The sequence below is a fragment of the Thermobia domestica genome, chromosome 1, assembly GCF_964235325.1.
Source record: "Thermobia domestica chromosome 1, izTheDome1.hap1.1, whole genome shotgun sequence".
Classification (NCBI taxonomy): domain Eukaryota; kingdom Metazoa; phylum Arthropoda; class Insecta; order Zygentoma; family Lepismatidae; genus Thermobia; species Thermobia domestica.
Genome location: NC_137454.1, coordinates 209460755 through 209474044, shown reverse-complemented (window position 1 = coordinate 209474044; position 13290 = coordinate 209460755). Strand labels below are relative to the sequence as shown.

The window sequence follows — 13290 nt, the reverse complement described above, 5'->3', positions numbered from 1 at the left end:
TCAGGGCCCACAGTTTGTTTCTCAGAGGTGGAAGGATTACTGTAAGGAACATCAGATGCAGCATATTCAGATTTCTCCTTACAATGCTCGTGCGAATGGAATATTGGAGAGATCGCATTGCGACTTGAATAGGATCATCAGATTGCTATGTAGTAGTAACCATACCAAATGGAAAAATGTCTTGAAGGTCGCAGAAGACCTGTTAAACTACTCCTACAATAGTTCCATTAATTGTACACCTGCAGAAGTTTTCATTTCCTTTTCGGCTGCAGATAGGTTTCGGGAGAAATTTCCTTGGCCTCCTGAACTTCAAAATGCAGAAAATTCAAAGAGGTTGATACAAGTGGAACCTCGTTTGTTGTCAAAGAGGAAGAGGAAATTGAAAAAGAATGTAGTTGAAATTAAAGAAGGGAATCTAGTCATGGTGAAGACTCATTTCTTTCAAGAAGGTCACGCACAAATATTTTCCTGTGTTCACTGGGCCTTATTTTGTGTCGAAAGTGCAACATAATTCTGTATTTCTAAAGGATTTAAAGGGGAGAGAAGTACCAGTCCAAAATTTAATAAATGTTAAATTGTTTAATTGTTCAGAAGAGAAGCGAATTGAGTTATTAAAAGATTTCGAACAACTTTAACTTAAAAAAATTTTTTTTTTCGAGGTCGCTGGGAAAAATGTAACGTACCCTTTTACCGGTACTTTACATTGTTATTGTTTTACCGGTACTTTACATTGTTATTGTTTTACTGTTGTTTTGTTAAGTGGCCCCCATTTAGTATAGTCGTGCCATTAGTGCAAATACACGTTTTATTTGTTTTTATGAGTTAGTTATCACTGTTAGTAGTAATTCATGTTTCTTCACTATAAACAAAAACTTTCGGGGGACAAGGTTATTCAATAACAATAATTGCACATCTATGCAATAACTGTACCCTATATCTTTATATAACCAATATTAGTCATAGGTAATTTCTAACAGTATAACGGCATATTTTTAAATTTTCTACGTAAAAACATATAATGAATGTGTTAAATTTGTTTTATTAACTAAAACTTACCTATAACATTGATCGTAAACATTCCGCAATCGAACATGGGTGATTCGATCTTCTTTTGTCGAGTGCTGTGGAATTATGGGTAGAAGAATTTAAGATGGCGCGTGACAGAATTCTTACTTAGGAGTGTTGTAAATTGGTGATTGGCCGAAGTAACTCGTACAAGACAGGAGCGAATAAGTGATGGGTATGAATACTTTGAATCTTAATTTAAAGAATTGGTAATGTAGTTTAATATATTGTAGTTGTTGAGAATTCATTAGATTTGCAAAATTTTAAGGCGGTAATAATAATAATGTTAATGTTCTGCGATATGGTATATTGCAAAATAGTGGGGTTTGTAATGGCCGAGCATTGCATGACGCTTCACGAATACAGCGTGAGAGGAAATAGGTGACACAGTCGGCGACCTCCAACTAAAATTGAAATTATAAGCACAAAACGGCTTCTTTTGGACGAACAGTTAGAAATTTCTGATTTAGGCTTAACCTGTAGTCAATTGGATAACATTTTGGAGGCTCCCGACCTAAATTTCTAATCAACATATTTAGGCAAATAAGTGTCACCTGAACTATCATCTTCGCTTCGCGATGAGGAACCGAAGGGGATGGTAGAATTGCTGTTCTTCCTGCCAGGACACGTTTTGAGACCGGCCCCTGCAGTCTACTGGAGAGGAGGGAACGAAAGGCGTCTGGGCTAGTAAAACAGCTTATAAGCAGGTAAAACCGAGGTTTACCTTTTCTTTAGTTGAATCGATCAGACAGATGACAATGTGATTTTATGGTACCATATCTTGTGTGGTGAAATTTTTAAAGCACTGAAACGTTCAAACTGTTTTACAAATTTTATCCGTACTTAGTAACAGTATGATGAATATGTACAGATAAATTTATTGCTGCGTTACGCATCTTCTGGTATCATCCTAATATTATCGCTAATCCGCTGATATTATGATCAAAATCTAGCATGTATCAGTACAATTATCAAATTAGCTTCCAGTGCGAAAATTTTACCGATTTAATTAAATGACGTAATTTGAAAGTTTAGGTTAGCTCCGGTATGGTCAAATAACTTGTCGTTTTTTTGTTTGTTGTTTTTTTTTAATTTCTGTGGAATAGTGCGATGTATTGATGGATCCGTATAATTAAATAGTACAACTATAGCATGATCAGGAAAGTACCCAAAATTAGATTTTTTTTTCTTTCTCATCTTCATTTGTATATAGTGCATACTCATTTATAGGGATAATAAATGTAATGTTTCCTTCTTGTATTGTAAAATGTGACCCATGGCGTATGAGCCAATATTATAATATGCTACAAACATATGAAGTATGAAATAATTCCCGAAGTGGAATAGCATTGTAGTATAAGTATGGGCACGTGCAAGGAACATTTTCTGTTATCATTTTTTTTTCTTGTAATCCTTTCTTGTACTTTCCTGAGTTTAAATAAGTTTTAATGGATCAATGTATAATAATATGAAATAGTGGTAGCCAAATCATATCATCGCATTCTGATGAGTATTGTCTCACCAAAGGATATTAACTTATCTTGATCTATTTGACCTGCCAAAAGAAGCTACTAATAATTTGTCATTTATGTGTTTATCTTATCTTCCTTGTACTGGAAAGCTGGGGATATAGAAATCTTGTAATAATAATAACAAGTGTATTCACATCTATGGAATGATAAAATGTGAAAACCAAAACAGTACAAAGTCAAGATGTTTGAGAGCTAACATATTTCGAAATCAGTAACCGTGCTAAATTGTAATCTAATTTTTTTTTTCTTTCTGTGAATCAATAAATACTAAATTCAACTCTGAATCTATGTTTACATTCTAGAAATTCATATGAAACATTCAGATTATTTGATAGTATTAAGGTGCATTTTAAGTTTGTGTCGAACATGTGCTAGATTGCACATCGACTAAAATCTCATTGAGGGTCTACCGCTACAGCAAGAACCTGCGATAAATGTTAAATTCTTATTGCGCGTGTAAATTAGAAATCATTATTAATTTTCATTCTGATTTTTAATACTGGGTTAAGTTAGTAAAGCTACTGAATCTGCTATACGTTGAATTTTTTTTTCCTTTTCTTAATCCAGTCTAAGATTTTGCGTGGTATATTTTCCATTTACTTTTATGTGCCTAAACTAGAACGTATCAAAATTGGCAATACCAGCCAGGATTTTCGATTTGTTTTTGAGATTTTCTCATTCCTGGGAAAGACTGTTGCAAAATTGGCTCCTTTAAGCCAAAGATCCATTTCTATAGAAACGAGAGCCAAAACAGGTTGTTTCAAAATTGGCTACACCAGCTATGATTGATTAATTTTTTTTTCTTGTACTGAGAGAAAGGTGTACAAAATCTGCGACCACAACCATTGGTTTTTTTTTAAATCCATTTTTAGATCGTATCAAATAATAATAATGTTAATAATAATAATAATAATAACATAATTACAATATCAATTACGTAAACAATACCTTCGAATAAAGTAAAAATAAATGTCACGCTGGGATTCGAACCCGGGTCACTGAAATGGCAGTTCTCTGCTTTCACACTTGATACAAAGATAAGAAAATAAACTAGTAGCTATGTTATAAACATAGCACATACTATTTCTACACGTGTTGATGCAATTCAAAGAATGCGAAAATAATGTCTGCCGGCTTTTCTTCTTTAGAAATTAGAAGTTACGGTGAGGAAGAATTGCAGTAATGTAAATCGGGACCAGTTAAAAACGATAAGGTAGCCTCATCTTGAAGAACGCTTCGCGATATTTTCCTCATTGACGAAGGTCAGTATCATTTGTTTCTGAGTTAAAGAAGGAAACCTTGAGTAAGTCATTGTGACACTCAAGAGGAATGTCTCCTTATACGAGTATTAGTGCGAGTATTTTGTGTATAGTCTTACATGGAATGCTTTTAACTAGCAAATAGTTTAGGCGGAAGATGAAGTGACGAGGTAGGTAAGTGTTTAAGGCATTGAACTTATATTCGACGGACCCGCGTTCAAATCCTGGTCAGGTTCTAACTTTTTTTCAAATGTTTCGATTTCAATTTCAATACATACTCAGTCTGACAAGCAAGATTTTCTCTCCTCCAGAAAGAGAAAGATGTTGGAATGAGAAGAATTGGAGAAGGTCTCTCAATGAAGGCAATCATTTACTAACTTATTTCCAGCAGTTGTTCTAGATTTGATATTTTCGTCTACTTTCAAGCATTTTCTGATTTATGTGTGATCAGTGTTTTTATTTCTGTGAATATACAGTATATAGTGAAATAATACATTACATACACAGCAATATTGAGATTAACATATGATGTTCATTGGACAACACGCTCTGAACCAGAGAGGTTCATCTCAGAATGGAGAAATGTTTCGTGCGTCATCTACTCACAATTTTACTTGCATAAAGACTGGACTCAGTGCTACAAACTGCTGTCAGTGCCGAGAAAAGTTACGTGTAAATTGGGTTGCATCTGTCTAGGCGTTCTGACAACTGCAAATTACCTGGACCCCAAGTTATGGAATTAGAGCACTTAGGGGGGAGATACTTTTGTGGTTGGGTGTACATAGATTTTCCTGCTGTTGATCTAAAATATTCCAAGTAATTTTTCCTCTTTCTTTTTCTTTCCTTTTATTTCTTACTTCCGAATTTTGCGCCACCTTACTTCGGCAGCCAGGGCCGTTGCCCCGCTCACCCGCACTACCACACGGCACTAATCAATACCTAGCTGCAACACTTTTCTCTATTCACATGAATCGTAACTGGGCTGTCGTAATAGATTTGACTAACACTGTATACAGGTTCACATGTACGTTCTTTCAACACAAATCAGGTGGTGTCCACTGAATACTTTTAATCTAATAAGTATTTTTATATTTCTCATGCTTTCAGGCTATATCTTTGGCTTTTTTGACGTGGGGCCCTTTTATCGTGGGTTCGTTTTGACTCTGGCCCTTTTGGCGCAGGGCCTTTATGCCTCGCGCCCTTTTGCCGGGGACCCTTTTGACGCAGGGCCTTTTTGACTCGGGCCCTTATAACCGGAGCCTTTTGACGTGGTGCCCTTTTGTCGCGGGGTCGTTTTGACTCGGGCCGTTCTGTCCGGGCCCTTCTGACGTGACACCGATGATGATGATGTGTACATAGTTCTACTTTGTTGGGTGCACCATCCTTCTCGTCTGTGAAGTCTTTGCTTTATCTCAGAAGAAGAGGAAGAAGAAATAGAGATTAAGTGAAGGAGAAGGAAAATTCAAAACATACGAACGTGGTGAATGTGACATGATGGACGAGGAAGCTACATATGTATTTTACGGTGTTTTAGGATTTTTGTGGGTGGAGTATTTATGGGAGTTATATCTGTCAATACGCCAGGTATAGTAAAAAGAAGTAGAAAACTTGAATTAAAATTTGAGTGTGCGTATCACAATAATTTATTATGTTGAAAACTCATTGTTGCTTCAGATTTCCTGCTTTGATTCCGAAGACATTCTGTATTTTTATTTTTCAGGCGCATGCATAAAAAAATGTGCACAGATTTATGATGTCCATACCAACTGACGTGCCATCAAAATTGTTCGCGTGCAGTTTTACTATGCGGATCGATGTATGCGTATAAGTAGTAGTAGGGGTAGGGGCAGTAGTAGGAGTAGAAATGAGTTAGAAGCCCCGCAGGGGTTCGTTTTCTGTTCTCGACATAAAATCCCCAAATTAAAGACTTCCCCAACTTTTTCCGTGCATTTTACATTCTGGATCCATATAGTAAAACTGTGCCATTTTTCGTGCGAAAAACCAGCATCAATGTTTGCTTTATGTTTGAAAGAGTTCCCTAAAATATTCTACAATTATTATAGTACATCGTGCCCAATGATCGCGTACAGATTGATTATATATATATATATATATATATATATATATATATATATATATATATATATATATATATATATAGATAGATATATATATATATATATATACAAACTAATATCCCATAAGAATGATTATTCATGCGAAAAGCAAACCAACTTGTACTAGGTAAGTGCAGGTCTAGTTTTGGTACACTACATTTTGGAAGATTTAATTTAGAGATAAAATTCAGTACTTTTTTTTTTTTTTTTTTTTTTGGCAAACCGGGACTAATTGGCCACAAATGCAATGAGTTGCCGACTCACTCACGAAGGACTCTTGATAAAAATATGTTGTACTGATCTTTACATACTTGTTAATATAATTGTCAAGAGTCACTTCAGGACAAAAAGATAAATAGTTGCACAAGTGAAACCATTATACAGAATTACATATAAATCGGGAAACTCCCGCGTTAGCCATTGGGAAAATCCTGTTGGCTTGTGTATAGCCCGCTCCCCCCAGTTCTTTGTCACCGGAACTGGAAGTCACTACTACTACTACTACTGTTACTACTACTACTACTACTACTACTACTGCTGCTGCTGCTGCTACTATTACTACTGTTACTACTACTACTACTACTACTGCTACTACTACTTATATCGAGAACAGAACCCAACCTACCCCTGCGAGCCTTCTAACCCGTACCTATTACTACTAGTACTACTATTGCTATTGCTACTAACTATTACTACTGCTACTACTACTACTACTACCGCTACTACTACTACTACTACTACTTATATTAAAACTTCCTTACCAAAAGATTTACATCCTAAATCTTTATAACAAGCGATTCCGATTCATTATGAACTAATATGAATCGTCAGAATCACTATGATTCGTTTAAAATCACTGGGAGGAGCGGGCTATACTCAATCCATCTTGTTGTTGCTTTAAATGCAAAGCAAATCCTATTATACTTTGCATGTAAAATCTAAGGTCAACGTATCATAATTATTACGCTAAAACTGAGGTATTAAATTCCAGATTTAGTATGTAGATATCATTCAATAAAATTAAAACCAAGTTGAATCCAAGCTAATGTTGGAAGTTAAGTAGGCAGTCGATAAATTTTGCCAATGTCTATCAATACATTTAGACAACCTTTGCTTATTTATAAAGCAACAAGCATTCAGGCAAGCAAAAACATACAATTTGGCTTCGTTTCGTATGTTTAGGCTTAACATCTTTGATAATAGTATACATGAGAATCCCCTGATCTGCGTTTCTTCTGTGTTCTATTACCACTTCTACATGAAATACCATAAATTTTCTACGTAGTGCAATAGTAAGAAGTACGTGCCCATGTGCACAAGACATGCGATATGCGTTAAATTCCCCCCCCCCCCTTCCACACACACACATAGTCATAGATAAAGTACAAGGGCACTACACATGCAGATATAAAGTACAGGTACGTTCTCTTTTATTTTCGTATCAGTCGATGAGTAAATAAAAGTAGCTTTGTTACCCCCTTTGTAAGTTCGTGCATACTCAATGAATAATCCCTAAAAGTATGAGCGTCCTGTTCCTTCGGGAACTGATGCAGCTTCATGTATACTATATCCACATCTTTATGTAATACCGAGTTTATAAAGAAGACTTTCGCTTGAAAGTGACATCCAAACCCCTACTTGGTTTACACATGAAAGAAGGGTTATGGTTCGACCGAGAATTGAACATGGGACACCTTGATTAAAAGGTGAAAAGGAGATAAAACTAATGCAGATAGTTTGGAAGCGTCACCATGAAGTTCACACGATTTAAGGCATTTTTCGTTTTTTTTTCTTTCTTTCTTTTTGCTTTAAACCTTTTTTTTCTTTTTTTTTTTTTTGTTTTGTTTTATATATAGAAAAACCAGCTGGTTTAAACCAGCCAAGCCTGTTAAAAACTGCACCTGATAGCAGTCTCTCTCAGATGATTTGGTGTGTATAAAGTCCAGATGTTTCAATAAATTTTGACCACAATTGTTTCCTCACATGTAGTTCATGTGTGGATATACACATGCGATAACTTTCTTAGTAAAGATATTGAAGTGTATGCCACCGTTTTAATCAAAACTACCTTTCAAATAAATTAATACTAAGGGTATTAATTAGTTTCTGCCCCAAATCACTTGGTAGTGGCCCTGGCTTGTGTGATTACGATTCGTTATTTGTAACTGTGATGTAGTCATGAGTTTAATACAGTGTTATAAATACGTATGGCATAAAAATTACAGTGCATAAAACACGAACCAACTTGTACTAGGTGGGCACTAAAATCACGAATGCTATTTAACTGAGACTGGGCAGAAGAGTAGCAGAGGGCCCGAACGTTTATCGACATTGTGCGTCCGTAGGGAGCAGGCGCATCAGCGACAATAAGTATACGCATAATAGAGGTGGTTTGCAACGGCTTACTGTGTCAAAGTACCGGCTCTGGAGCCGTTGATGAATTTGGGGAAGATACTGAATGCTATCCAAAGAAAAAGCATTCCTATCATATAAATTATATTGTTCAGTCAACTAAGTAGACATATCAACGTATGGTGTAGTCCGTCAGGCTGTTAGCATAAATGTATGTTTTAATACTGTGTTGAGTTCTGTTGACCCAGGTATATATATATGATAGTTGCTGAATAAATTGCACGCCCCTCTGTCATACTAACTTATTTTGTATATTTTAAAAGTGTAATCCCGTCTACTATTGAAAACTAGTTTTCGAATTTAAAAAAATCATGATTTATTCTAAGTCACAACGCTGCGCTAATGTGCTAATGAACAAAAGCAAAGATAATAAAGTATTATGTCTAATACTGTTAATTATATAAACCAAATAAATTTGTAGGTGTGTTGCCCTCGCTTTTCTTACCAGAGAAGATAAAAGTGCGTAAAAAAATGTCACACTAGTATATCCAAAGGGGGCGCGGTGGTAGAGCGTTCACCTCCGGTGCTTGGGATCTCTGGTTCGATACCAGCTCGCGCCGTGTGGACTTAGTGGTGGACAAACACCGTGCTCGTGGGTTTTCTCGAGGTTCTCCCGTTTCCTCCCACTTTCTTCATTTCATTCATTTCTCATAATCACCGTCTCCTTTAGCCTAACCGGCATAACCTTGTGACATAAAACTCAAAGATTTCATTTCATTTTTTAGTATATCCAAAGTTCATAATGTAATTATGAAAGCAGTATACTTGGCCGATCTACCATTCGTCTTAAGGTTTTTTGAGTGAATACAATAGAATTACTAGGTTCAACAATATGGGACAGTATATTGGAAAATCAATGTAATTATTATTGTTATTTTCAGCATGGTGTTTACAAGAATACCGTTCAAGTTCCTGCAGAATTAAAGCAAATTTTGGATGAAGACACGTATCAAAAGGCTCGTCTGTATGGATTAGATAAAAGCTCGTACAGTATTGTGGAAGGATTTTTGTCTGTAGCATTGTTAACAGTAAGTATGCTTTTTTTTCCTTTTTTTTAAATCTTTTTCTGAAATGTTTTATAGGATTATATTTCATTTGAGAGGAATATATTGTCTAAATTTTCTACCTGATAAACTATGAGTGACATAATAATAACCTGTTGTAAGAAATAACTATTAAAAATATTAACAAATCTTAGGAGACATTCTCGAAAAAATTTAATGTATCTGTTTTTGCTTATCAATAAACTGACCATACTTGGAACTGAAGGGAACATCTCTTACAGAATTTATAGAAGCTTTATTTAGTTTTCGTTTCGTTGAACTGTAGATCTGTACGCTCTTCTAAAGTTGCTGTCTCCAAGAAGTTGGACAAGTTAATTTGTGGAAATTTCTAATTTAACTTGAGGTTGACCTAAAATACTTCTACATTATCATAAATTTCTAAGCTCCTGTTCAAGGTCCAACGATTTCTTTCACTTCACGTTTTTATTTTAGCTTTTTCAGGATCTTAATTTTAATTTATGTTAGTTATTTATTTTGTATACATTTTATCTTTTATTCCCTTTTCTGTATCTTAGAAATGGTACTTTCCTTAACCGTTTTTTAACAGCTCTCCTTTTATGAGCGGTATGCTAGCCATTGGCTGTTTAGTGAGCAGAGAAATACCCTTGATGCAGACATCTTCATTAAACCCCAATCAGTCAATGTACTCAACAGCTTTTCATCCTAATCCTTCTTTTATGTAACTTCCCTTCTTTCTACATCCTTTTATAGTTAATCATATCTGATCTGTTGCTTAGTCTTTCGTGCAGTAGTTTTCTTGACATTTTCATGTGTGACTTCGCTTCTGTTCTGAGTAAACTTTTTCGGTGATCTTTCTTCTTTTATCTTTTCTATGTATTCATACAGCCCTGCCTTGATTTTTTTTATTTTTTCTTGTATACACTCTTAAATTTGTGCTAATAATACTTAGGTCAATCTCTATACTCTCATGCCCCATATCTCTTATTGATGAAAGTTGGACATTCGTTCTTCTGATTATTTCTTGTTCGATCTTTGTGGTGTCTTTCCCGGAATGCTTCTTACCTTCGATTGTAAAGAAGTCTGTTCCGTTCTCTTTTCGTCCTTACATTTCAGCATCATAGTTGTTCCGGGTGCGAAGTACAGTTTTATAGTAATATTTACGTTTCTTAACGTATGTTCTTTACCTGTATCGGATGTTCTAAGCTTTGGATACATATTATTTTGGCTTTACTATGCTACTAATTTTATTTTCTCATTCTCCCATTTGTCTTCACTCCTGAACCCAAGTATTTGACTGTCCTGTTATCTTCAATGGTTTCTCTGGAATGTTTGTTTATTAAAAGTCAGTATGGGAACTTTTGTTTCAGGCTAACGTCTCTAGGGCCCGGTCCGCAAATGACGAAACAAGAATTATTATAGGTCAGGTACATGCGCAAAAGACAACTAAGCGTTTGAGAAATAAGTGCAGATCTGATTAGTTCAGAATGAACCAAATTTTACCAACTGATATTGTCCGTTCTTAGGGTTGTAAAAGTGTGCCTACTTCTCTCTTAATGGAAGTATTGGGAGTATATAACCTTTGGACGAGGATTGTATACATTATTATTATTTAATATTACACCGTATACAATCTGTGCAAATACATGAAAGCTACTGCAAAAAGAAATGTTTGCTTACCTGTACACTAGTAGAGCAGCTACCCAGCTTCCTTGGCTATATGGTTATTGTACGCGCCTTGGGCGCGGGAAAGTAGAGTTTGATTTCGGGTGGGATTTCTTGTGATTCGGATCCCACTTTAAGTATAGGTCTACGTTTCATATAATCTTAACTCTAGTCCAACCAAGAGCGGCTCTGTAATGTAGTCATTAAGTCACGTGCCTTCTCGGTTAACCTTCGGATACCCAAGGGGGTACAAATGTACCCCATGTATGTGTTTTACTGTATATTTTATGTCACAGACAACCGAGGTTCCTTACAGCATTCCTTACAGTGTGGGCCGGACTGTAAGGGAACTTATTTTCTCAATAACAATTATGTTGTAAGGTGATTTGCTTACATATGTAGCTAAAACTACACTAGGGTACATTTGTACCCCCCCCCCCCCCCCGTGGGTATCTATGTTACCATATTTGTTTCAAGTATTTTATTGTATTTTATTATTGTAAAGAACAAAATAAAGAACAGGTAATATTAGAGCCTATTGCAATATATCGTTGCAAAATTGCAACCTTTCCTGCTACAAAAATATTACGAAATTAATACAGTTCTATAGAGTATAAACAAATTTCCGTTTTCCTAACCTAAACTTATCCTAAGCTAACCTACACTAACAAAACCAACATAACCTAACAAAGCACAACCCAACAGAAACTAACATACCAATATTATCGATAGCACAAATAAGGATGTTTCTAATTGCAAAAATTTGTATTGGGGTACACCTGTACCCCTGTTGGGGATCCGGAGTTAAAAAAAATATCATGGGTATCCGGGGGTTAATACAAAAAATAATTATAAATCTTTATTGCTGTATATAAATGAGGAGGACCGAACAAAAATTGTAGTCATTTTAATATTAAGTTTGCAGCCCTAGTTGAGGGTTCACGAGAGAATTGACAGCATAGCGTAAGTCACGATCCTTGATTCCTTTGTTCACCTTCGCTCTCTCTCGCGTTAGCCAGCCTGAGGGAACAGTCTTTTAAACGCCTCCTCGTACGTACTATATAGATCATACTTTTAACGTGACGGAAAAAAAAAAAAACCTGTTGTTTATTTATCTCCTTGCGGCAGCGGGCGAGAAAGGAGGAGAGGTGAGCGGGAGGGTGGAGACCTTCAGCTCTCTGCTGGTTTTGCGCGCTCCACAAGATGAAAGTAAGCGTAAGGGGAAAGACCTGCCAGTCGCGGGAGAAAGAATGACTCACAACGTTTCAAGGCACCATTGCTTCGCAGTAGATTTTCGATGAAGGATTGCGTTTTCTTTACGACGCTCATGTATAAATTATTATGAAGGAAAAATGATTACGTGTTGTTTGCCACGACTTGATTTTGGTGTTGTTTGCCACGACTCGATTTTGGTGTTGTTTACCATGGTATTCCTCTCTGATTTACCTTATATCATAATCATGGTGATTTATAAGCTCGACTCATAAGCTGAGATTGCCAGATGACAATAATATAACAATCAAACCTATTATATTTATAAACAGAATACATACAATACAAACAGTTCCAAGCACGTTATTAGGTTAGGGCGCTATCGACTGTTAATACCACCAAATTTATTCAAGTTGAGTTCAAGCACTCGAGGTAGTCATTTGTGTGCCGTCGAATGTGTAGCCAATATTTAGTCTAGGCATATCATCAAGACCATCCATGAGTGGGGGATAGCAATCTCGACAAATGGGATCCCAGATCTTCGGGAGAGCCGTAATAAAAATTATTTTTTCTTTTAATATTTCATAACTTTCCTAGAGATTAAATTTAAATATATAGATTTAGCAATCTTTTAAACACTTTGGTGAGAGAAAGGAAATTTAGTCTATTGGTAATACAAAAAAATACTGACTTTTGTATTGTTACTATGCTGTTTTCAGGTCCACAGAGAATAAAATGATTACACTGTGTATTTTAGAGTCTTGTATTAAAACCTAGTATCCTTTAAGCTCTGTCTATTCTAAAATAAATTATATTGAAAATAGGATGTTCATATATGTGATTTAAGGGAACCGAAGTTTATCGTAGGTAAAACATCCGGAGAGAAGCCCAAGCTTCAAAAAATGAAGAAAAGGAAAATATTTAATTATCTGAAGGGGTTGCGTGATCATGTTAGGTATTGCATACATGGAAGAGATGTGCGTTTCAATTTATTTATTTTTCTAAT

General features: G+C 35.6%; 1 protein-coding gene across 2 annotated transcripts in view; it reads left to right on the top strand.

Annotated features, from left to right (window-relative positions):
• The first annotated feature begins 1143 nt into the window (after positions 1-1143).
• Positions 1144-13290, top strand: part of LOC145693393 (CAAX prenyl protease 1 homolog) — a 36665-nt gene continuing 24518 nt past the window's right edge. Inside the window, exons 1-2 of one of the 2 annotated variants that reach the window (XM_081769360.1) lie at positions 1144-1240; positions 9267-9413. Coding sequence is in view for 1 of the 2 variants with exons in the window: in XM_081769351.1 (XP_081625477.1) it covers positions 5348-5440; positions 9267-9413 (240 nt within the window). In the remaining variant the exon portion in view is untranslated. Of the gene's footprint in view, positions 1241-5252; positions 5441-9266; positions 9414-13290 lie in introns of those variants that run through there. The other variant, XM_081769351.1, reaches the window with a different exon arrangement.